General features: G+C 30.2%; 1 protein-coding gene and 1 pseudogene across 5 annotated transcripts; one reads left to right on the top strand and one right to left on the bottom strand.

Moving 5' to 3' along the window:
• Positions 1-1,703: 1,703 nt before the first annotated feature.
• LOC143240902 (mitochondrial amidoxime reducing component 2-like) lies at positions 1,704-26,589 on the top strand. 5 transcript variants are annotated; one of them, XM_076484149.1, is made up of 9 exons: positions 1,966-2,095; positions 2,195-2,303; positions 3,234-3,474; positions 4,959-5,138; positions 6,770-6,938; positions 14,580-14,720; positions 16,470-16,531; positions 23,006-23,077; positions 24,100-26,589. In XM_076484149.1, exons 3-9 carry the CDS (start codon positions 3,245-3,247, stop codon positions 24,230-24,232), a joined length of 987 nt encoding a protein of 328 aa, XP_076340264.1. In that variant the 5' UTR covers positions 1,966-2,095; positions 2,195-2,303; positions 3,234-3,244; the 3' UTR covers positions 24,233-26,589. The 5 variants fall into 5 exon arrangements, with proteins under 5 accessions (XP_076340262.1, XP_076340265.1, XP_076340264.1 ...); XM_076484148.1 differs by having other exon boundaries at positions 2,195-2,310; XM_076484147.1 differs by lacking the exons at positions 1,966-2,095; positions 2,195-2,303 and adding an exon at positions 1,704-1,869.
• Positions 10,088-10,992, bottom strand: LOC143239820 (uncharacterized; annotated as a pseudogene).

Here is a 26,589-nt window from a genome sequence, read left to right as displayed (position 1 = left end):
GAAAACATATTATATTCATTTAAAATATTCAAGATTTGATTCAGATAAAATATAAAGATTGTATGATGAAAAGATGTAGTTTTTATTCTTAACATTAAGATCAGTTTGCTTTCAATCTTGTCAGTGTCTGAGTCATACTGACTCGAACTTCACAAATTTATAGGAAAAAACATTCGTGTGTGTGTGTGTGTACAACAAGACTTGTAATGTTTACTAAAAACTTAAAGATACATATAATGAATTCGGAGTTATGTATACTTTCATGGTTACAGTGTCGGTAAAATTATACAAACTAATATTGTCGATTTCAAATATTAGGAAAATTAATGCAAAACTCATAAAGAAAGTAACATTTCTAATAATGTGTCTGTTGTGCGCGACAACTTTTTTATTGAAACATTTTATCTGAAACATATAGTTTTAAAGATAGCACTTGATAGACCTTTTGTTATTTTTACCTTTATATCGGGTCATCATGTTAGTTGACAAATAACGAACAATTTACATAAACACCTTAAGTTCACAGATTTCCAATATTACACACTTACTTTGCAACAGGAATAACAGGGAAAATTAGGACTTTTTCTCACACGGCATAATATTATAATCTCTTAATCTAAAGAGCTTTCATGTTGTAGTTAAGGATTTGTATGTAGTATGTAGGCTCCATCTCTGTGTCAGTTTCATCCCTCTCTTTTTCAGATCCAAACCCTCTTCAATGTACTCAGAATGTACTCTCAACGCCGTCTTGACTGTCCTGCTCAAGTTCAAACTCCCAGAGTGGTTGATGAATATTAACACTTTTATTTGTAAATAGTAGTTTTATACCAAAGTTTAATTTGGAATGCTCACAAATCTTATTAAATATCTTATAATTGATATAAATTTGAAGGGCACTTAAAAAGTGAAATATATAGCAAAAGTGGTGCACTTTGTCAAATATGCACGTTATTTTGTTGTTCGTAAAATTGTGTTTTTGCACATTTATATCCAGATTTTTTGAAACTTAGAGCTAGAGAATTCAAAATTTATTAATGTATCAAGTAATTTGTGCTTCCCGTTTTTAAGCGGGCTTGTCCCACTGCTCTAATTAAGGAGAACGCAGTTTTATCTGAATAAACCATATAGCTTCAACTAAACTTCTCTCTCCGTTCTTTGGATGAATAGTTGATTAACTAAAAGCCCCAACACACAAACTGTTTCAAACATATTTAGTCTTTATGAGCTTATGATATTTCTAAAGTCTTTTGTTTGTTTGTTTGTTTGTTTTGGAATTTCGCACAAAGCTACTAGAGGGCTATCTGTGCTAGCTGTCCCTAATTTAGCAGTGTAAGACTAGAGGGAAGGCAGCTAGTCATCACCACCCACCGCCAACTCTTGGGCTACTCTTTTACCAACGAATAGTGGGATTGACCGTCACATTATACACCCCCACGGCTGGGAGGGCGAGCACGTTTAGCGCGACGCGGGCGCGAACCCGCGACCCTCGGATTACGAGTCGCACGCCTTACGCGCTTGGCCATGCCAGGCCTTCTGAAGTCTACGAGTTATATTTAGAGGGTTGCGTGATAATGCGCAACACAACATAAAACGCAATTTGTTTTCGCTGTATATTGCACAAGTAGAGTTAACTCCGTGTTACTACCTTTTGTCCTATTCTAAGATCAAATGACCTCTTTAACTTAGTCATGTAGCAGAGGAGTAAGACGGGAATAAAAAGTAACACCAAAGGTTTATTTGTAGGAGCAAAGTGAAGGAATGTGCTACAAGGGCGCATCCATTATGGCCGAGATTCAGGGCATGTTCAATGTCCCTGGAAGCTCTTGGGTTCTGGATTAAATGTTATGCGTTCTTCTGCTTTTTCGAAAAGTAATTTTTGTGATTTAGATATATTTTGTTGTTTATTCATTTATCTGTTTTTAATTTGATCTTTAATACGTACATGTGAACGGGAAGGAGGGTGGAGGTGGGGGCGAAAATCATGAATTTTTATTAGATATCACCGTCATTCAGAGGGTAAATGCTCATCTCTCTCACGCGCTATTCCATAATCTAAATACATCGACAAGGAGTGGAAGAAGTAAACGTTCAAAATGTGCGTATAAATTTCCTACAAATGTATCACAGAATATTATTGTTTATCTTGTTGGAGTAGATATATGCTTTTAAATTGTCTTATAAATATCTCCAAAAGGTCGATGTGTCAATATTGTTGATCTACTTACGTTCCTGATTGGTATTCAGCAGTGTACAGGTTCTGGCTGTTCTGCAATTACTTCAGGCTACACGAAGAACTGGTTCAAGTAAACAGTACGCAGCTCTCTAAAGATTATTTCTCCAAGATTTAACAGTTTTGTTGATCAAATTAACGTGAAAAATTCCATCACGCAATAAGAAACTCTTAAAAAGAAAGCTTTAAGACCAGCATTTAATTCTATAGGTTACATAATGCTACTAGTATTAGTAATTAATTCAATACAGCATTTGTGTATTTAACATTTTATTTTTTTAGTAATACTACGTACTAAGCTGCCACATTTTACTTATATACCATAGTTATTTTTTCCAAACAATGTGTTTGCCCATTAAAATTCTGAAAAAGTTGATTTTATGGAACCATTATAATTTAAATTCAAGCATATAAATCCAAATGAAATTATTATTTTACTTAAATATATTATTTGTTTTGTTGTTAAATGGATAATAGTAATAAAAATTATTTTGATTCAAAGAAATATAAATTCGGGTCATTTTGAATAATTCATACGGGTGTTGTGGCTACAAGTTTTATGAATATGGGGTTGATTTATGTGGAGATACCACTTCTGTTACACTTGTGTATAATATTCAATTTTGGGTACTAGTGTGGAAAAAGCTTTCTGCTTTCACTGTGGATGATAGAAAGTATTTCTAATTTGTAAGGATTTGTTGATTTGTATGTAATATTTAGAGAGCAGCATGTGTCAATCCAGTAGAGATAATAAAGACAAAGGTAAAAAAAAAAAAAAGATAATTACACAAACAGATAAAAAGAGTAAATTATAAATTATGCTTGGTTATTTTGCAACAATTCTTCAGCTTTGATTAATTTTTAATATTTGTAGAATCACTAAAGATCATCTCCATGAGGAATTCTTTCTAAATAAATTTAGAGACAAAAGTAGATCCAATTTTTAATTTTATTTTGCATTGACAAAATGTACATGAACTTTTATTGTTTTTGTTTTCAATAGAAACTTCAGCAATGTTTCAGTCTGTTCCAGTTAATGTTTTTTCTGGTCTTGTTGCTATGATCATTATGGGATTGACTGCTGTTATTATCATAACTTGGAGTAAACATAAAAATTTAAAGTTTGTTCATGTTGCCCAAATAAAGAAAATTATCTTGTATCCTGTGAAGTCTTTAAGAGGAGTAGAACTGGAACATGTGGAGTGCACAGAATTGGGTTTAAGAGCAGAGAACTGGAGAGATAGGTACTTTGATTTTTTCATTTATCTGCTTTAATAATCTCTTATAATTTAAAATGTTTTTCAACAAATAGTACACTTTTAGCTTTTGAAATTAGAACCACTATGTGTGAAATGGTTTGATCATTGGTTTCTCTTACATCTGCTGATGCTAGTATTGTGGAAAAGACAAAAGTTAGTGACATACTGCTGTTTTCTACATATAAAAATATATAATTATAATCATGACTTTTCTAAAGTCCTTGTAAGTTTTTAATGGTTAGTTTGTAGATAGAGTATTGTTGAACTACAGTTAAGATTTGAGTACACAGTAGAGTGAATTTAGTGAAAGTTTATCTCCATAGTATTATTTTTCTTGCAAAATAAATTTCTGTAATGTGTGATTAGAGAGTTGGTGGGTGGCTAGTTTGTTAGTAATGTTGGATTAGTAGCCATAAAATTTAAACTACTTGCAATTGATACATTAGTAAACTATATTAGAATCATGTTATAAAATTTAGTCTTTTATAAATGAAGTTCAGACCAAAATGGATTAATGTCATGAGTGGGGTATCTTAGGACTCAGTGAGGGGATCCTTTGATTTTGAACTTCAAGACCATTTGGAGATTTAAAAAAAAGTCAAATATGCAAATATATAAAAAAATAACACTCAGTGTTCACAAAATATAGCTAAACTAGAACCCTTATAACAATTAGATAGTAAATAAATCTCATCAAGAAGCTTTTATGTAATATGGAGGAGTGAAATGTACTATTTTTACCATTTTACCTTTAAAGTAAATTCACTGAAGATGTCTTAGAAATATTGGTGTAAAGTTCACACTTCATTTTACTCCATTTTCTGAAAACTGGTTTAGATTCAAATAGTAGAAACCAGCATCCATACTTGGATTTGAGTTTCATGTGCTCTTTCAAACTCTTTATTACCCATCTTAGTGATGTAAAGACAGGTATGGAATAATTCTAAAATGGCAAACATAAACATTTTTTTATCATTTAGATAAAATTACACCATGCACATCTCATGATTCTAAGTTATATAATTTAATTTTGTGTTGTGTTAAAGGTAGAATGTTAACTTTTATGTGAGTAAAGATATACTGATCTGAAGGTCACATAATCATGAGGTACTTTTTACCATACATTTCATTGTACAAATGACTTCTGGTCCTTCAAAATGGGTCTCTCTGTTAAATATGATCAGCTTAAGAAACTTAAAGCTGGCAAGTAGATCTGCCCATTAACATAAAATACAACCATTGTGTAAACAAACTAATACATCTGCTTTCCTTAATGTGTCCTATGTTATCTTTATAGGATAATTTATTTAATGTAACTTAAAATATTTCTAACAGCAAGTAAAATGTCTGTATCATTGAAAGACATGAATGACAATTTTTTAACATTTTTTATCCAAACAAAATTGTTATTAAAGCAAAATAATTCTAATAATTTTGTTTACTTATTCCTTGTGTCTTCTTTATTTTAGATGCTTCATGATTGTTAAGAGTGGTAGAAATTTCGTTACACAGAGACAGGAACCTCAGTTGGCACTTTTGACACCATCTTTACATGGAAATCAGTTGCATATTGATGGTCCAGGAATGGAGACATTAAAACTAGAATGCCTACAAAAATTAAACCATAGTGTAAAAGTATCAAAATGTAGGTAAGCACTAACACCAATAATATAAATTGATGGTTACATTTAAAATATTGAAATTTAATTTCAGTTATCTCTTTCTGAAATTAGATATAAACAATTTCTTAACATAAATTTTAATTCTTCACTCCAGCAGTGAATGACCTTATCTGGTTTATGTTTCAATCTCTACTCAGAGCAGCTAACCTTACATCTCTTTTGTACTGTAGAGATTTGATAAAGTTTTTTTAATATTTTTAGAAAATTAATATTTAAGTCTGTTTGCAAAACAAAAATGTGTATTGGCTACAGAGACTAACAGTTAGGGTAGTGATGTTTCATAAAAGAACACTGAATTAAAAACTTTTCAGCTTTAATGATTTTTGTAAAAGTTGGGTAGAATCTGTATACTGCATTAGCAAAATATTTTGGCATTATAGTGATTGTGAGTTATACTTGAAATCTGCATCCTGGTCATCTCAATTGAAAAAAACAACAGCTTCACACCATTAATGTTATATAAGCTTCTTATGTTTAAATTCTGGTTAGGAAAGATATTAACATACTTATTTGTTAAATTGGTGCTTTACCAGTTATTATTTTGCCCATGTAAACCAGTCAGATCTGAGTACATAGTAAATCAAACCAATTATGAAAATGCATGGTGCAATGGTTGAACTAAGGTACTGTTTGTAAGATTAGCTATATTGTGTGTGTTTATCTAGTTAACTCTCTTTGTTAACCTGAAGATGACCTAGGAAGGTCAAAACATCGTTCACTGCTTTTCAATAAAACTGTTAATACCCATAGCAGCTGTTCTGAGATACATTTTTATTTCAAGTGAGTTTCTCATCATCAAGAAAGTAATTGAAGGCTTATGAATAAACTTTGATTGATTGGAGTTAGGGAGATATTATAATCAGGAAAGAAATTATCTGCTTGTATAGAGTATTAAAATTTAACCAATAAAGGTACACCAAGATCTTGGATTAAAGTAGAGATCTAGTAAAATTTAACATTGTAATATTTATGGTATGCGTGTATGGGCTAGCTTCTATTTTTAGCTTTATGAAGTAAGCTGATCTTTTAGACAACACTTAAAATGGCTTGTCTGTGTAAACATCTTTCAGTTATGCATTCATCCTTTAAATACTAATTTGTTACAAAAAATAATTACTTTTATCTTGGAGCTATTAATTTTTGTGAAATAAATTATCTGGTGATGTTTTTCTGTATGTTGTCTGAATCATTTTAATATTAATGGACAATAGTTTTGTGGTTGAGAAAGTTTTTCTTAATAAGAAAAATTGCATGATAAGTGACTTTATTGGATTGAATGGTCTTTGGTCAGCTTATGTTATTCCAGCCTGTATCTCCTGGTAGGTGATCCAACCAAATTTAAAGTCTAACCTTCAATTGCTGTTAAGACAGATCTTTTTTTGTTGTTGTTTTAACTACTTAAGATGTCTTTAAATTTCTACTTGTGAAATAAGGTTTTGTGTAATGTTCTCTATGCTTTTTCAAACAATTTCTCAAATTTAAAAAGTAAACAAAAAAATCATCATTTTATTTTACCAGTTAGTGTTAAAGCTATTATAAATATGCTTTATTGTATATTTCTGTACTACCGTAAATAAACCCTTTGTATTGTATACCAGAATATTTCAAGATTCCATAGAAACAGTTGATTGTGGTGATGAAGCAGCAAAATGGATTCAGAATTTTCTGAAAAAAGATGATTTTCGATTTGTTCAGTTTTTACCAGACTTCAGACCAAGATGTACCATTGTCAAAATGGGGTTTTTTCATAAGCCTAAACAGTATTCTGTAAGTTTTTCACTTTTTTGAATATACCTAAAAGCATAGAAGTAAATCTAATATACATAATTTTATTGGTGTGTCTAAAATATACCTAAAATAAACATATAATTTTAGCTTTACAACAGTTGTTTTAAGTTATCAATAGGCATTTTCATCAATGAAGCTATTTGTACTGTTGAAACTAAGCAAGCCCGAGAGTATAAAAAGTGCATAATTTGAAAAGTAGAAAGTAGTGCCATTGGTACTCTTGCCACATTTTAAACAGAGATAAAATTTAATTTTCATGATAAAGTTATATATGTTATCTTTAGTTTCATTACTTTAGCTCTTCATAAAGGTATTTTTGTTTTTTTTCCTTTTGTATATAAAATTTCTTGATTCAGTTATTTTCTGTCATTTCTCTGGTGTTATCTAGGTATTGGAAAACAGGGATACCAGAAGGCATACAGTTTTTCATATGCAGAGGTAGAGTCTTACTTGTTCTTTGATATTTTTTCTCTTGTTAGCTCTGAGGCTGAGCTTCGTGGGTATCAAGAGCAAACTGGTGAGAATATAAACTCTATACTTCAGGCATCTTTCTTTGTTCAGACAGTTAGTCACAAGCTTCATGTAGACATTCTGCTTCCTGAACTTTTCTATAACTTGTGTGCCAACTTTGTCATATTTTGAGTATTTCTTCTGTAGCCTACAAATCTTTTTTAATGGGGGAATTTCATTCATCTGATTACTTGTTCCTGCCACTTCCACCAGACATTGCTGGGCATGCAAAAAGATTTACTGGTCATTTAAGAGAGGGTAAGGGTGTTGCCATGTCTTGTTCTTATTATTTACTGGATAAGCATACCTTGGCCTTTCATCATTTGGAAGACCTTTGTTTGGACTCTCAAAGGTTAGATCCTCTTCCTATTTGGGGTCAAAGACAAGATGCCACAGTTTACCTTAGTTACACTTAGTTTTCTATAATTTGTCCCATTTACAACAGTTTTGTATTTTTTTATCATCTTTGCAAATGTTATCTAATTTTTATCACAAATCTCATCCACAATTTTTGATTGATTTTAGTCATTTATTGACTTATATTTTTGGCTTGTGTTCTTCCATAGTATATTGGTTACTTTCTTATTGGGAGCTTTTAAAAAGAGATGCCTTGCTGGAGGGAATTTGCTTGTCTGCTTCAGTTCTTGGAGATCTCAGAGAAGCTCCTTTCATCATACAGTATGTTTTTGCTTGATTCCCAATTCTTTGAAATTTCAAGTTGATGTGGCCCATTGCCACTCTTCCCTTTCTACCTTAGCTTCTGAACTATCCCAAAAATCTTCTACAGGATAGTTTCTACTGCATAGCAGTCCAATATTAGTGTGACTTCCTTGGTCCTACATTAGGCATCAATTCTATGCCAACTTTCATTTAATGTAGATTTAGTATGTATGTGTATATTTATATTGGTTATAAGATGTAACCATATTTACATTTTATATTATTGAAATATCTTGTATATGTCTTATTTAGCATATCAAATGTATTTTATGGTTAATTTATATGTGTGATTAATGATTTTAATTATTTATGACCTATAAGTTTGTTATCCACTTAAAGAATATTTTTTTATATTAAATACTTGAATTCCATAATACCTTTTAAAACTTCAAATATGTTTTAAGATGTGTCTCAATAGGTGAAGTATAAAAAAAATCTGAATAGAACTCAACATATTTGAATACTACACAATCGACAAATATCAATTTTAACATTTACAGCATACCTTTGAATCACTGTTGATGAAGCTTAAAATCATTTATGTAGGTTGAGTTGGGTGTCAACATTCAATTTACAAATTATACTTCAATACAAGTAATACATTTTGAAAGCATGATGTACATATTACACACACTTAAAAAAATTACAACTACATGAAATTCATCATGATTTTCAGTTGGCCCAGATGATGTTTGTTTTGATATGTTTTGTAAGGAAGAACTTCTTGGAGTCCATGATTTTGCAGATTCAGGTGATGATGTTTGTGCTGAAGGTTCAAAACATTGAGTTATTATAAATTGAACATTTACTACACTGAAAGGAATTGCTCAGTTAAGCTGCAAAGAAAAAAATAAGCATTAATATTTCATCATTTATACATAAAGTGGTAAGAAGTCTTTTCTGTGTATCATTAGTAGTAAATTCAAATGAAGCCAAACATTCTCTTGCAGTTTAATAAACTTTGGTTAAAACTTTATTTTCATTGTCAAACTTCGAGGAATTTCTGGTGGCTGAAGAATACTTGGCTGTCCTTTTCTCTTTAGTTATTTTATAACTGAGTTTGTATGTTTCATCATCTGAAGCTGGATCATATATTTATTGGTATGCTGTGTGAAAATAAGGGCACAAAAGATTTGACAGTGTGTTATACCTAATCCCACCTAGGAGGATAAAGGGAGTTTAATGTTCCACACCTCTTCATGTTTACTAGTGTTAGTGGTTAAAACATATTTAACTTATTTTACATGTAGTGATTAGAAAGACATTATCATGTATTGACACTATCAACTAGTAATTATAGTACATATTTTAAACAGTGAATTTATATTGACTTTTCCGGTTACATCAGTACAAGATAAATTAATTCAAGTAAAAAAAATTGAATAATTCTCAAGAAATAATTATGAAAATATGAATATAAGTAGTATGACAATGTACACTAAATAATGAAATGCTCATTATTTTTAGTGAGGTTATTAAACTGTGTGAATATATCTTCAGTTCTCCTTGATCTGTCTACTTCTAACAAATTATTCCAAACGTTTGTTGTCCTCTCTTCCCTTTCCAAAACAAAATGACTTCCCTGCTCTAATTCATTATTTATTTTTCATGATATATAACATATACAACTCTTAGTAATTTTAATAGCAAAAACATCTATATTCCTTAATGTGCTTATCCCCTCCCATTTCCATTATTTGGATGAATACCTAAAATAATATGAACAATTTATGACATACAAAGACACACAAGTTATACTCATATGTATAAGATTGTCAATACCTGTTTGCAGAAAATTTTCTTATGGAAAACCTTAAAATAACACCATCTGTAAGATGAACCAGTCCCTGAATATTATATATGAACAAATTACCATAAATTTGGTCATAATGCTGTACAAAAGATGCTAAAACATTATGTGCATAATCACAATTGGTTAAGCACAACTTAAGACGTATATATATGCCAACAAACAATAGTAGGAACTGTTTGTGAACAGCTTAATCAAGAATGTAAAGATCTAGGTTTCCTATGAAACTCCAAAGAATTGTGCTGTTTAAGACTAATCAGTTTTTCTGATAAATCTGAAATACTAAAAGAAGGCAACTGACATATTAGGGGTCCTTTCATCCAGAAATGTAGCAAGCATCTCATGACCCCTAAGCAAACCAAATACATATAATGTAGTGGAAACTGTGGAACCATTCCAAGAGGTAACTCAAGGAATGGTGACAACCCTAGATAATGATCCTCATCTACCATTTCATTAAAACCAACATCTATTTATATTTCTGCATTTGTTTCAATATACGTCGTTTGATTTGACACATATTCTCCAGATTGCCTGCATTTGTCACAGCTGTAGTAGCCATTGTGTGATTTAGTATTTTTGCAATGATTGTACTAGTGGAGCATCATATACTACTAAGGATATTTTTATTGTTAGTCTGTAGCCTTGGAATTTGTATTCTGACTCCAAATGTTGAAAGTCGTGCACAACTATAACTAGGAATTGACCAGATGAACTTAGTTTTTGTTATCATAGAAAAGTCCAGTTATAAAAGAATGAATATGATAAAAGCCCTGAAGCATTCCCAGAATTAGCCATAATTGTTGGCTGGAACTATTAAATATGGAAGTCCATCAATATTTATTTGCAGCTTCAAACACTGAACACTGTACATGCCATTCATTAGAGATATTAATATATCCTGCATTGCAGAGAGAATTTCAAAATGGTAATAAAACTACCAGGTTTCTTGTTAAATATCTGACATTCCTGGCATCCTTGGACAGTGTTGAATAATGTGCTTCCAACCTGAAAAATTAAAGAGAAATGTTAAATTCCAATATCTATCCTCTCAGACTGTCAGCTAGTGTACTTTTTCATTTTCTGAAAGGCCATCAGACTCAGATTTATGTGTTTTTCATAACTTCTTTACAAAATTAATTTTGTGTATCAATCTGTATAGCATTATTACTTAATATACCAAGAGCAAAATCAATCAACTGAATATAATTAAATACATGATGATGATAAACTCACTTGAAGTAAAAATGTATCTTAAGACAGCTGGTATGGGTATTAAAACCTTTCTTAAAGTAGAGAACAATGTTTTGACCTTTTTAACTCTTCTTTGGGTTAACCTCTATAAGGGTTGCTAATTGGTTGCTGGGAGATGTGTATCAATGGGTTGGGGTCTTAGATATAAAGTTTTAAATGTATCTTAAAATATCTGATACATTTGAACATGATTTAAACAGTCTTCAGCTGATTCGCTAGAGAATAATGTGTCCTTAATACTGCCACTACTGTGCACCTGTTCATTATTATTAAGTTCTTACACTTCTCTTATAGCTTTCAAATATTTTGCTACATTTACATCTGAACATTATCCCAATGCAGATGTTGATGGTGATTAGATTCTTTGTTCACCCATTTTGGAAACCTCAGCTAAAAATTAATATCTAACAATAGGACTGAGGTTTAGTTTATCATACTGACATTTAACTACCTTTGAATCTTATGCATAAGTTTCCTGTACATGATGCTCTTTTACATTAACAAATTGATTCTTGTGTCTCATTTATAACAGCATCTTGAATAATTCAGTCATACTATTTCATGATCAGAGTAATTTGAACACAATCATGGGAAAAGTTGTTTGAATGAGGTAACATTAAAACCATAGTTCTGTAAGTTGATCCAGGAGCAGATAAGCAGAGGTATAGCATCCAATAAAGAGTTCTTATGCATTAGACATAAGGTAAGTAACATTAAAACCTTTATTATAATAAAATGAAACATGCAGTAGTTGTTTCATTGAGTAATTTTCTATATTTGATTTTATATATATGTATAACTGTACAATGCATTTATTGTTCATATGGAATTTCCTTCCTGCATACAAAGTCTAAAGCTGACTGCACAATACATTTTATGAACACATGAATGTTTCTGTTATTAATATCTTGGTTAATATAGATGTTGGCAGTTTTAAGTTTTATAAAGCTATTTTTTATGTGCTTAACAATATAACAATTATGTATTGTACAAACAATTTTTGTTTTAATGAGGAGTATATTTTGTTTAAATTTGTCAATGTTAGATGTTCCAAAAACATGGTATTCAAGTTAGTATGGATATGATATTCATGAAAAATTGAATCAATAACCATCTTATGCTCAATCAAGTCATACTTGTATTGTTTTATTAATTTAATTAACTTAATAAAATCATTTTGAAAGATTTGCGGTTTGATTGGCTCTATGTACATCTGGTTTCATTGTGAGAAAGCTAAATGTGCAATCATATATTTTACTTTACTTTGTCTACAGTCTACACTTATCTTACAGGCTTAAACTGATGTAACATACGTTATGCTTAAATGGTATATTCAATAAGAATTTCACTTTTAATGCATATTGTAATTCTAATCTCTTATTGTGTATTTAATATATTTTTCATAATTCATGCATAACATAATAACTACAAGTAAAATATTTAGAAATGTTTATTATTTTCAGTTAATACGACTCATAATTGTAACTGTAGTAGTGACTTTGAAAGTTTTAAGTAACAATGTGCTCTAAGCAAGACCAGGCATGTTCACAGCGCACACACACACACACACACACACACACACACACACACATATATATATATATATATATATATCACTAACTTGCATGCTCATTTGGTATTCAGCAATGAAAATAAATAAATGTACCACATGTCTCTCAAATTCTGACATCTATTTGACAAAGCTTTAGTGTCTTCCTATGCTGTTCTGTATGGGGATGTTTTATTGTCTACCTTTCATTTTCTAAGAAGAAAAAGTGTTTGAGTCCCAGGTTTTGTCATTACTTATGAAACCTTATCAAGCTATCTATTTTAATTATTTTTCCAGTTTCCTATTTGGGATATCACAATGCTTCATCATGCCTTATCTTGACTTTTTGAACCTTGTAGTCATGTTCACTATATCATCTTTCACTTTACACTCATTTTCTTGTGTTATTGACTAATGAGCATTGACGTGTGAATGTGTTTGTGCTTCATTTTCACAGGACTTTTTACAATTCCACTTGTTTTTTATTGTATCCAGAGAGATCTTTTCTACCCAAAACTTCAGCACCTAAAAAAAGAAATTATTTTTCTCTCCTATTAATGTTCCCTCCATCTCACAGTTATATTATCACTTGGATCTGCATCATCTTTTAAGCCTGGTTCAAGCTCTCTGATGTTATGTAGTGTGCATTGAAGCATTTTGGGCTCATGTCACCATTTATTTTATCCAATGGGGTTCTATTATATCAAGAAACTTATTCCCTGTCACTTCAACAGGCTGGATTCAGTGATTACTTCATATGGCTTACTCTGGCCTTTCATTGAAGGAACAGAAACTTCTTCAGGCCTCATCTCATCAAGTTTGATGTATCTCGATGTCCCCGACAACTCTGTTGCATCACACACTGGAGGAAATTGTATGTGCTGGTATGTGTATGACACCTAATGCCTTTACAGCCTGAATTTGTCCAGTTGAGAAAAGAGCAGATCTCATATGATTTAATTGTGCACCAACTACACTACACCTATTGACTCACTGACTACTTGTGTGCAAGTGCTGGAATGATCGTGTTCTTATTCTGCCCATCCTTGTGACTGTTTGGACTTATTTGCTCTCTTCTCCCATCACATTCCAAATAAAGACAAAATTCTGGCTGAGACAAGGTGCTGTTTCCCACAGATGTGCTCCTGTGGAGCCCCTGCCTTCAGGTTTCACATTTCCTGGGATTCCTCTTTCAGCATATCCTATGGAGTGCTCAAGAATATTTCATTTTGCACTGGCCCCTTCATCAATTAAATGTGTAGCTGTAGCTATTCTATGTGTGGAAGAAAGATATTATCTTGGAAGTTAATGTTTTCCTAAGCTGAAAATATATTTCTCATAGGATGATAGATGCTTACCTTCTCACACAATCTCCTTAATTCCAGTGCACTTTCTTCTTGCCTTATCTAAGAATAAAATTATTTCAAGTGCAAGTACTAGAGGAGGGGTTACTGTGCACAGAGGTTGTATCACCCTCCTGGTGGTGAAGGGCTATTGTTGCATGATAACATCATCATGCACCAGTACATTTCACATTAAACATGAATTTTAGGTGGGGCTTAGGTCATGACTATTTTCATTCAAATTTCATAGGTAAATGTGTAAGGGATATATAGCTATTCTCTGTAATGAGGTGAGTATCTGTTGGAAATACATTATCAGGTTAGAAAAATGTTAAAATATGAGAACCTAGTATTTGATGCTGTAATTAATAGTTATATTTTAAGAATTGTCTTTTGTATTACTTTAAAGAGATCACTGACTTTCATTCTTGCAGTTTGCTCTTCAAGATGAATCAGCATTCAGCTTGTTATCTGAAGAATCTGTGGAAGATCTCAATTCTAGACTTTCAGAAAAAGTTAGCTACCGCAACTTTCGACCAAATTTCCTAATTGAACACTGTCAACCTTATGAAGAGGCATGTTGCTAACACTAACTTTATAAGTTTTTCAGTAGAAAAGCCCTTAATGAGTCTGCTAAGTGGTTAAAATTATTCTTAGTAAAATAATCAAAGAAAATATTTATAATTAAATTATAACAATTAACCCTCTAAGAGAAAATAGATGCAGATGTGAAATGCATACTTCCCAGCTTAATCAGAATTGGTTATTAGAATAATTACTACATACTGAAAAATGTATATATTATATGTTAATCAATTAGTAATCAGTGAATAACTGCAATTTGGATCTGTTAAGGAATATGCTATTTATGGGTTTGTTTGTTTTTTATCAGCCACTATAGCAATCATTTTCTAGTATATAAATATACTGTTGAGATTTTTTTCTTTTGAAGCCTGTAAACACTCATTTTACTTTGAGAATCAGCTCTGGCTGTGTTTTAATGTTTCTGTGAGTGTACCTTGTCACCTTGGTATTTTTCAGATTTTTGTTAAAAATCTTTACATATATTCTTACCAGAAATTGTTAACAAATTTTTCAGACTGTGGTTTTAAGAAATGGTATTTTGAGAGAGTAATTGGTACGTGTATTGCTTTCTGTCTCGTGGAATTCTAGAATTTTATTAGGGTAATAATGAGAAAGATTAGAAAGATATTCATACATTCCTTAGTTATTTGTTTTACCAGTCAAAACGTTTATGTTTTCAGTCTTTAAATTGTGTTGTATACAGTGTAATTTACCTATAGACATGTATGCCTTAATTTTTCATTAATGGTCAATTTATTTTCTGTGAAGTTTAACAGCAATAGAATCATCCAATTCCAACTATAACAACCATTCTAATTCCCACACACACATGCATTTTTAAAACCAGTTAAATTTAATATTAACTTCTTATAAAAGCCAGCTACATACATAGATCAGAAATAATATAAAATAGTGATTTGCATAGCTAATTAAATATAATGTTCACATCATTTTACTTATCATGATTAAAAACAAATTGTTCCACCAGTTGAATACTCTTCTTTTCTAACAATGCTTTTGCCTGTAAACTCAATATTTTACAATGTCCAGCGACTCAGATGGCACATTAGTTATATATCTATATGTTAAGCTAACAATACAGAATAATCATTATATTAATATAATAAGCATCAAATTAAACTATACAAAATAAAATTAGATATATTAAGTATTTTAACCAACATTGTGTATTCACAATATGGTAAAACTATATGTTATTTAGGTCCATGTTAAAGTAAGACCCACCACACTATAGTAAATATTAATTACACTTGACTTAGCCACATTAGTAAATTTAGGTTACTCCTAAATCCATGAATTAAGTTAGCAATAGGAAATAATCTTTATAATAATATTAAGAATTAAGATACTATTCATTAAAGTACTCTTAAAGAAAGATAGGGTATAAAAAACTTACTGCTGTTGCTGGAAAATAAATAATACACTGCTCATAAAAATTTACAGAGACTAGTCAAGATGTCTACTCACTATCAGAACAGTACCTTCACTTCTCGAACACATGCAAGACTCATGTCACTGGTGATCATTTCATTATAAAAGTAATTGAGGGAGATCACACTCTCCAACCATGACCTACTCTGCTTTTGCCTTTAAGCCATTATGTGTTTTTCTACAAAAGAATTCCTTGACTTATAACCGTTTACCAGTGTATTCTTTTATTAAAGGATTTGTACATATCTAAAGTTAATGTATTGTAATTTTATAAAAATCTTCTTTAGGACAATTGGACTTTCATCAAGATGGGTGAAGCTATCTTTTATCGAGTACACCATACTTCTAGGTGAGAAAATTAAATCATGGAATTTGCATATAAATGAAAGAGAATAATTAATGCCTTTAATCTCTTAAGAAAACACTAGCTAAGAGTATTAAATATTTAAAAAAATCTGAACCTGATTTGAACATATGGGCCACCAGTTTTGTAACTTTTAAAAAATATTGCTAATTTAAGTGGACTGATAAACCTTAAGCCACAGTGTTTTGGAATCATAGGTTTGGAAGGTTTGTCATTACTACATATCAATTGATGTATATAGTTGTCATATATTATTGTGAAACAATACATTCAAGACTTCAATTTTATATACAGTCACCAATATCATTTGTTTCCATGGGCTGGTAAATTTTAATTACAGAATCTTAGAAGTTAAAAGTCATTTTCAAGAAGATTTATGGCATGGCTAAATTCCATAGTATTATTTAATATATACTACTAAATGCATAATTTTTCAGGAAGTACTTTTGTTTGTTTTTGTACAAAACTATACATGGCTACTTCAATGTGTGAACAAGAATTTTAAGAAAACACTTTGAAATTTTAGAAATGTGAAATACATACTATGAGTATATAATAATTGAGATATGTGGTATTTGCATACCATACATTATTGTTCTACTAAATATGATGTTTATTGTTTGATTGCAGTAAAACAGTATATGAATTTATATGGTCAGTAATTAATTTATGACAAATAGCCTTTTAATACTATCAAAGTTAGTATATTAAAGTAGTATCTCATTGAGATGTGTGTTTTTCTTATAGCAAAACCACATCGGGCTATCTGCTGTGTCCACCAAGGGGAATCAAACCCCTGATTTTAGCGTTGTAAATTCATAGACTTACCACTGTCCCAGCAGCAGACCTCATTGAGATACATATATTTGAATTTTTAACACTAATTTCAGGTGAATGGGGTCAACAAACATTTTATCAAAGAGGGTGCTGTTGTATACAAAAGATGTTTGCATATGCTAGTAAGATTATTATAAAAAGTCACTTTAACATGTTTTAATACTCAAGATATAATTTAATTTATTTGAATATTCTGTCCTCTGTGGTATTATATCTGAAAATGATCAGATAATGGAATCCATTACTAAAAAATTAAACATAATGCCGTAATAAGTATTTGAACTACCCAGACTCACTTTCAGTGCATTTTGGAGCAATGAATGTGGTGTAAGATTAATGAGCAAATCCCATTATATAGTCAGATAAGAATAGTGCCCAAGAGTTGATGATAGATTATATGAACTGGTTATTTTTTCTCTTGTCTCTTGCTTTAAAATTAGGAATGGCTATGAACAGATAGCCACACATTCAAATTGTGTAAAAATATCAAAATGAAATTAACCATTATATAACACTTTCACTAAGAAATAATTCATCATATTTAATAGAAAAATTAAAGTTTAATAACCAAAACTACATAAATCTATTACTTGTTTTAAGAAATTCCATGTGCAAGTTAAACTTTCACAAACTTTTAAATTCATAAACTTGAACTAACTTTTATCAAAATACCATAATAATTTTAGTGTTTTACAGTAAGTCTATACTGATGTTCAGTCCATCAATTGTTCACCTTCTATCTGCATACTGTCTAGATTTACTAGTAAAGAGTTTTGGAATGTCTGTTGCTACCTACTGTAAAATCCAAATATAAACCTGAAAAATTATCATAGTGTTAATGGTTTTCATTTCAAAATGAAGCATGACTTATCCCACTCCTTTATCACTTGCACGTATCAGTGATCTACTTGCTAATTACAGTAAATAACCTCTCTGGAAGTTGATTAACCAATCTTGAAGAAAGAGAAGTGTATTAACTTAAGGTCAAGTTATTTTAACTGTGAAAGTGTTTATTTAAAATAATCTTACAAGTAGTCAACTCACCAAGTATTATCTTTTTCACAGTGTGTATGAGAATGCATAATACTAAGAGTGGGTAACATCAATTTCTGCTGATAGTAGCAGGTATAACAAGTCTCAGTAGCTTGTTTTCCAGTGATTTTTCATGAATAAAAATATAAACATTTCTAAATCAGTCACCTTTGTTGTTTGCATCAAAGAGTGCATGTCACAACCTTTTACAAAGTTAAATTCAAAATATAATTAAACTGCTTTATTATCAAATAAACTTGGCACAGAAACATACCTAGTGAATCATCTTTTAATGTTATGTAGATTTGAAGTTCTCAAATTTATAAGTAAGCATAAAAATTGTGACATTTGCTTTAGGACTTATCTCTTCTGTAATTTATTTACCACTCCTCTGAGAAATACATAATTTAGCATAAGTTACTCATCATAATAGTTAATACTGAGGCAAAGCATAATTGTTTTTCTTCCTTCTATTTTATTTGGTTAATGAGCCATAAACTAGAAAATCAGACCTCTCTTGCCATCCCAAGCCCAACTGTAATATCCTCTATTTCACAAATTACAAATAGTTGTCTCTGATCTTTAATACTATACTATTTATAAACAACAGAAAGCCAGAGTTTTAATCTATCAAATGACTTATTACATTACTTTTTTTTTAATATTTATACAGAAAGTTGTCACTTTCAGTTCAAACTTTATTCCCAGTGAGTTGAATTTTAAATGATTCTTTTCTCATAGAAAACAAGAAAAATTATGATAGTTACAGGACATTGTATAGTTTTCTGTGTTATTATTTTTAATCTTAGTTATGTAGTTTTAATTAAATGAAAAAAATTAGTGTGGTAGTACCATTAGTTTAAAAAAAAAAGGTTTAAGGTCCATCTGTAGTCAACAGCAAAGAAAAAAGACCCATGTAAGTACTATATATTTCTTGTTTTTCATGTAAATTTTATTTACTATTGTAAAAGTAATTAAACTGTAAAAATTAGAAACTAATTAGATTACATTGAATAAAATAAAGAAGAAATAATGATAGAAATTATTCATGAGGTATGCTCATGCATTATGTACTTTGATAGGGTGGAGTGGGTTCCAAGTGATTTACAATTTGTATTGTGAGATTTTTAGTTAGAAATGGTTGGAAAAAGCTTATTTAAATTTTTTCTTTGGTTCACATCCCATAATTGTTGTATTATTATACTTCATTGTATGGTCTTCTCTGGCAGATTTGGATATTAGAGATACATCATTGTAACAGAATCTTGTGCATCTATCATGCCCCTGAAATTGTTTCTCTGATTAAATGTAATACTTATTCGTAAGAAGTTTTGTAAATGGCATTTTTGCTCTCCAGTGGGTCTTTAGGTAGTTTGTTATGTACTGACTGCCATCATAATGTTTTAATACACCTTGTGTATGTAGCTTGAATTCTCTATGCTTCATTTTGCTCATCATCATTTTATTTCTTCTTAGTTAAGTGTTGTTTTATTTTCCTTTTTTTTTAGTATCTTTTTCTATTACAGATTTTGTTTGTTTGTTCAAAATACTAGATCATAGGAATGTTATAATTGCACATAGAAATAACAATAATAAAATGGACAATCATTATTATTGACTTGATAGTTTTGAGTTTATGTATTGATTATAACTATTATTTTAGCACAAGTTATAGCTTTTACACACTGAGAAAGATTGTTTTTAGAACATATACTATATTTTGGTCACCAATGTCTAAAAATTAATATTCCTTTTTTGTAAAAGCTGCTACTGGTATTAAAATAATATTATTGACTGTTTACAGTAATACAGTATTGCAGTTAGTAACCTTTCACTATGCATTGCACTGGTTCATCAACTAGTAAAATTCATTTAGTTAGAGTTTCAAAATTCTGGTTAAGACTGCATCTGCAGAATCTAGTTAGAGTTATTTCTTACAGACTTACATTAAGGATGTCATCATTTAATACTTGTAGGAGCTTGATGTCTTACTTGCTTTTTTTTTTTTTTCTTAAGCTCTAATCATGACAGCAGATGCTTCATCCATCTTCCTTCTATTTGGTTCTTCCAAATTTTAACTACCTCATATATTTCCAATCATCCAATAATAGAGGGCTGTCTTTATACATATGGCCTCAAGGTCTCCCAGACAGTATGGAGAGTCCATCTTTATTCTTGCTAAGGAAAACTTTCTCACTGTTCCATCAGTTAGCACATAAAGGTATACCACTGTATAATCCTCGCTGGATCCCCAAATGTCACGTTTTTTATGGGCCAGATTCTTTACAGTAGGTGTCTGTGACTTGCTGGCAATAAATTTCAACAATATTTTTTTTTGTCAGAAGTCCACACAAACTGATTAAATTACTTTAAAACTCAGTTAACGAGATGAGTTATATCTCTTTGTATCTGTTTACAATACATGCTGTGAATCTCACTTCAAAATTACCACTGCAACTGTTGGTTACCACAATTGTATCCAGAATTTTAAATAATTGTCTTCTTTTTATTTAAGGTCTACACAGGTGGGTTCAGTAACTTTAGAACATGCTTTGACAAATTATTCTTTTTTATCTCTGTTGTTACAATACAAACTGTGAAGCTCTCATTTATAAATCACCCATAGTAGCTAAATTAGCAATCACTAAATCTAATTTCATCTTTACTTTCACTAACTCTTCTTCACTTATCTTGTGCTCACTTGTTTACATTACTAAATTGATGCCTAGAGCTTTCTATAAACTACAAAATGTTATGCTGTGAAAATACTCACTTAAAGTAACAAAAGATACAGAAGGTTTGAGTGATGTGGTGTCAAATTACAACATTTGAACTATACACAATGTATGGCTTTTACTGGGTTATGTAAGAAAATTTGTCATAACTATTGCCTTCAACAGTCTTTGTTAGGAAAATTAAATAATCACCAAATATTAGATAATTAAGTGAACTAAATAATAACTTACACTAAAAAGTTTTGTATATCTAACAATGATTGTCATGAACAAGGAAATGATAATGGTGAAAATATGTATGGTGTAAAAGCAAGAATACTTCAAATCAGTTGATGATATTTCTTCTGTCCATGTGGTTTTCATAGTTGTAATTTGAACTTAAAAGATGCTATTTCATCTTGTACAATGGCTGAAATATTTTTTGGTTTACTTTAGAAGTTTTTATTTTCAGCATCTTCAAGCAGATGGCGTGTGTGTGTGTATAAATGTCAATATTACCCTACAACTACTTTTAGAAGATTAGATGGAAGTACCACATAGTGTAATTTCATCTCAAAGAGATCTGTATTGTTTTAAAATGTGATTCTCTCTTTAATAAGATTATTCTTATGATATTAGTGTGTCTTATTATATGGTATCATCTTTTAATAAATGTAAATGCTATCAGTAAATAAGGCAAGGTAATAATGTTACTGACTTTTCTAGCTATTGTTGCTTTGGTAGAAAGAAGTTTTTCTTGTCTTAAGTTTATCAGAACTGTACCTCTGTTGTGCCATATTTCATGAAAGATTAGAATTGCTGACAGCATTATGTAAAAGATATTTTTTAATTTGATTGCTGAATACATATCAGTAGGTTACAAAATGGCAGAAAGTTTAGATAATGAGAAATAATTCCAAAATGGAGAAGAACAGTTAAAAAGAATGTTGAATTAAGGAAGTGAAGGTGAATGTACTAATGATTCTAAAGAAGTATTGAAGATTCATAACTCTAATGTTATCAATGATACAATCTATGTAAGTACTGAAACTCAGTTTAAGGCTTTTAAGAATATGGAGAAATTTTTTAGATTACCATATGATATATTGAAATTTCACACTATTAAAGAAGAACTTTGTGGAATTGCAAAGATTTAATGATTAAACTCAGCTTTTGAGAGTTCATGCACCAGAAATAAATTATAGATATACAAAAAAAACACTGCTTTGCACGATTATACCACCCAATATCACAATAAGCTATACCTGGCAATTTATTATAGAAAATGACTTATGTGTGTTCTGTCTTAATGTATATATAACACTTTGCGTAGTACTGACTATTCCAGTTACTGTTGCTTTGGTAGAAAGATGTTTTCTCATCTAAAGCTTATCAAAACTTACCTCTCTTCTACCATATTTCAAGGACATTGGAATTGCTGACAGTGTTCTGTTTAGAAAAGAATACAAACTAATTTCTTTGATCTGATTAAGGAGTTCAGTGCATAAAAGGGAAAAATGCATTGTTATAAGTAAGTAACGTGAGTAATGTAAATGCATGTTATGTGAGTTGGATTAGTTGTTTGTATGTGTTTCATCACTTACACAAGCAATGTTATATTTTTCTTTTCATAATTACTGTTTATTTGATGATTATATTACAGATTTCTTTTCACCTAAGGCAAAATCTAAATCTAAACTGATGTAAAAGCCTAATGCACTCTTAAATTTACTGCACACACTGCTGTGTACTGCATTTTCACCTATTCAAGGCTCGGCACAGCTTAAGACAGCAAACCAAAAAAATACAATTAACCCTTTTATTATGGTGATATGTGTACAATTTTTATCAGGTTTTTGAGTACTTTCTACTTTAGGTGTTTGGTGACTACCGTCAACCCGGATACTGGTATAAAGTCTAACAAGGAACCACTTGAAACCCTGAAAACGTATGTAATCAACATTAGCAGCATCATGATAAATTTAGTATGGAAGCATATCATACACTGTTGTAATAAAAGTATTTTACAGACAGTAAAGAAGATACACATAAGTGTTTTTACCTTTGAAATAATAATTTGTTATTTATAGTTTAAATAAGTATTCTTTTAAAATGGAATAAAAGTGGTAACTGAAAAGTATAAAGCCTTTTTCATGTAAAATATTTGAAAAGAAATGTAACCTAATTCACTGTGGTAAAATTGCTGTAATTTAATTAGTAATTGTAAATTGCAACTAAATCATGATATAAAGGTGGGTCCTCGTTTGTGTTGTGTAACTATACTACACAAACGAGGACCCACCTTTTAGATCTAAATCTAAATCAGGCTTTTCAAGCTTTCTAATTATTGCAAGATGTTATTAGTATTATGATAGAAAACATAGCTGATAATGAAGGTACCCAACTGATTAATCAATGCATTCTAATTACTTAAAATGTTATTTTGTGCATACTTCTAGCTAGGCTGCTATATTAAACTAGTTGAATTAATTATTTAATTAATTCTAACTTCTGATTATGCAGATAACTTGCTTTGTTCAAAAGTTAATAACAGTCAGTTCATTTACTGAGAATTAAACAGTAAAAAAGAACTGAGATTACTATTCACACATTCATATCTATAAAAAGACATATTTAGAAAATTTTTTACATAACCTTCTTCAATAATTGATTAACACTTGTTTCCTTTTGGCAACTATTTAATTCTGAAATTTGTTTAAGCTTCAGATCTTAATAAATAAATAATTATGTGTTCACTTACAGTTACATATTTGCAGTTACAACAGGTTATAAAAAGTTTCAGGAATTTTTCTGCTTTTCTTCAATGAGTACTTTATGAAAGTAAGTTTTGTCATTCTATCTTGTAAGAGAAAAACTAACTAAAATGTTAATTTTCTTATTATTTGAGGAATTGGGAATATTTTAAGCATTCATAATGTACGTGCATTACATACTTTTCATATATTTCAGTTACAGAGTGACAAAAGATGAAAAGGAGAAACAGAAGTTTGGAAAAACACCAATACTGGCTTGTAGCCTGGGATTAGAAGAGAAAGGAGAAGTTCATGTTGGAGATAAAGTGTTTGCTGTTATTGATAACTAAACACTTCTTATACAGTTTTCTTCAAATAGTAGCTAATCTCATTAAGTATTTCATCTTATGTTTGTTGCTCTTAAAATTATTGTATTTTTAAGGATATTATAAAAACATTATAAAAAGTACCCAAGAAATGAAATATAGGCTTCACAAAAATATATCATTGCTCTAACTTGTGCATATGAAAATTTATTTAAATTATGTTTTCCAGACTTATTTTCCTCTGAACATGAAAAGTAGTACATAGATTGTACAAAGACCTGTGGTCAGTCAGTGCCATATCAACTAAATTACCTAGACATATAATTTATATCTAACCTCAGATGCCTAGCTTCCATTTTCATGCTAAGAAATTGATTAAAATAATGAGTAGAAAAAATCATATAACTTATTTCTCAAGTTTTCAAAAATTTAACATATGACATTAGAGGATTAATTGCATGTTATAAGAGTAATTGGAAAATGGTGCTGCAATTTCATGATACATACTACACATGACTTGTTTAGCACCAATATATTTGATTAATGGCCTATTACAGACATTTGACAATACATAATAATGTTAAGGTGATTTATAACACCTTACTACCTGCATAATAAAATTATAAAACAATGTGGAGTTATAGGCTGCAACATTTCAAAGAAAGGTGCCTTCAAGGTTCTCAAAGGAAGACAAATTCATGCTGTAAAGAAATTTAAAACATCTACAAGCTCCATAACTACACCCCATAATAATCTCAAGCAATACCTTTGTAAACAAAAATGAAGGCTATGTTTACAAAAGTAAATATATCAACTTCAATATACACTGCAAAAAATATGTATATACACTTGGCACCATCAACAAAATAACAAGAATTTGAAATTCAAGAAGGCTCATATTGTGAAAAGATTATAAATCTGTATGGTCCAAGATTAATCTTGGCCCTCCAGTGGCAGAGAGGTATGTCTGCAGACTCCCACTCATAGAAACCGCACTTTAATACCCATGGTGGGCAGAGCACAGATAGTCCATTGTGTAGCTATGCACTTGCGTCCAAACAAACAAACAAATGAAGATTTAATCTTCTTGTATTTTTCCCAGAAGCTTGTTGCAGCAGAAGTTAAGTGGTGGTAAGTAGTGTATAATCATGACCATCAGAATAAGTATGGTAGATACATCTTATAAAATGTAATTAACCTTAAGGTAGTGTCACGAAATACGTTTAACTTGTATTAACGTATTTGTTGGCTTTTATACTGAAAAATGACCTCTTAGATGCTGATTGCATAAATCTTGTCTATACAGATAAGGTGTAGATCTATTAACTCTTAAATGGCAGCCATCATCAATTGATGTTGTTACCTACAATATTTCCACTGTTTAAGAATTAAAGTACAGAATGCATGAGAAAAATTAACAAAAGTTTAAAATAAGTAGAAAGTTTTAGATTATTATATGTTATATTATGTAACTATATTACTTAAATTTACTCTTGAAAAATGTTATCTATATAGATTTAATTGAATCATGTTTGGGTATTTAATATTCAGGAAATTTGTAATTGTTATGTAATTAGTATTTATGGTTGAAACATACAAACCATTCTTAGCAATTTCTTCGACATTGGACTGTTTAGAATTGATTATATTTTTTATAATTTTAAGTTTTTTTGTTATGAAATGTTTATATAATTTAAAAATATAATGTTTGTGGTATTTTAGATCTATAACACAGGTAAGACACCTATACATAATGAAAGGTTTAAGGATTTATTGTACAAATATTAATGTTAGAAGAAGTGCAGAAGGAAAAAAGGTATATACATTCACCAAATAAAACTAGATGTTTTTCTCATATTGAACCTCACATTTCCACAGACTAAATATCTGCACTTAACATTGTTCAAACTGAAATTAATTAAATGAAATCAAACTGCACTGAAGGGAATCAAATGTGAATAAAGTTAATTATCAAACTACGTATACACTGAAGTGATTGCAGAAAATGTATACTTAAGAAGCAGGGTGGTTTGTAGAGAATAAAGGAAAACTTACAACTTCTAGGTTGACCTTTTGCTTGTATAGGTTTTACTGTTAGTATGAATCTTGTGTGAAAATATAAATATTCTAATGATTGTCTTTAGAGAAAATAATGCTAAGTAGGATAAATAAACTTTGCAGTGTTTTAGCTGGATGTCGGTAAACTAATTAAAAGGGGGAAGCAAGACCAGCTGTTCAAAACTCTGTATTGTACGTGTACTTAGATATTTTTTCAACAATAACTTAGTTGTATGTTAATAATAATTAGATGATATTGAGTGATTTTACATTTGTAAATTCAAATTGTAAAGCAATATCTAAAATAAAAACTTTACTTTGAA

This window comes from Tachypleus tridentatus, chromosome 13 (genome assembly GCF_004210375.1).
Source record: "Tachypleus tridentatus isolate NWPU-2018 chromosome 13, ASM421037v1, whole genome shotgun sequence".
NCBI lineage: Eukaryota > Metazoa > Arthropoda > Merostomata > Xiphosura > Limulidae > Tachypleus > Tachypleus tridentatus.
This window is presented reverse-complemented; position numbering and strand designations above follow the sequence as displayed.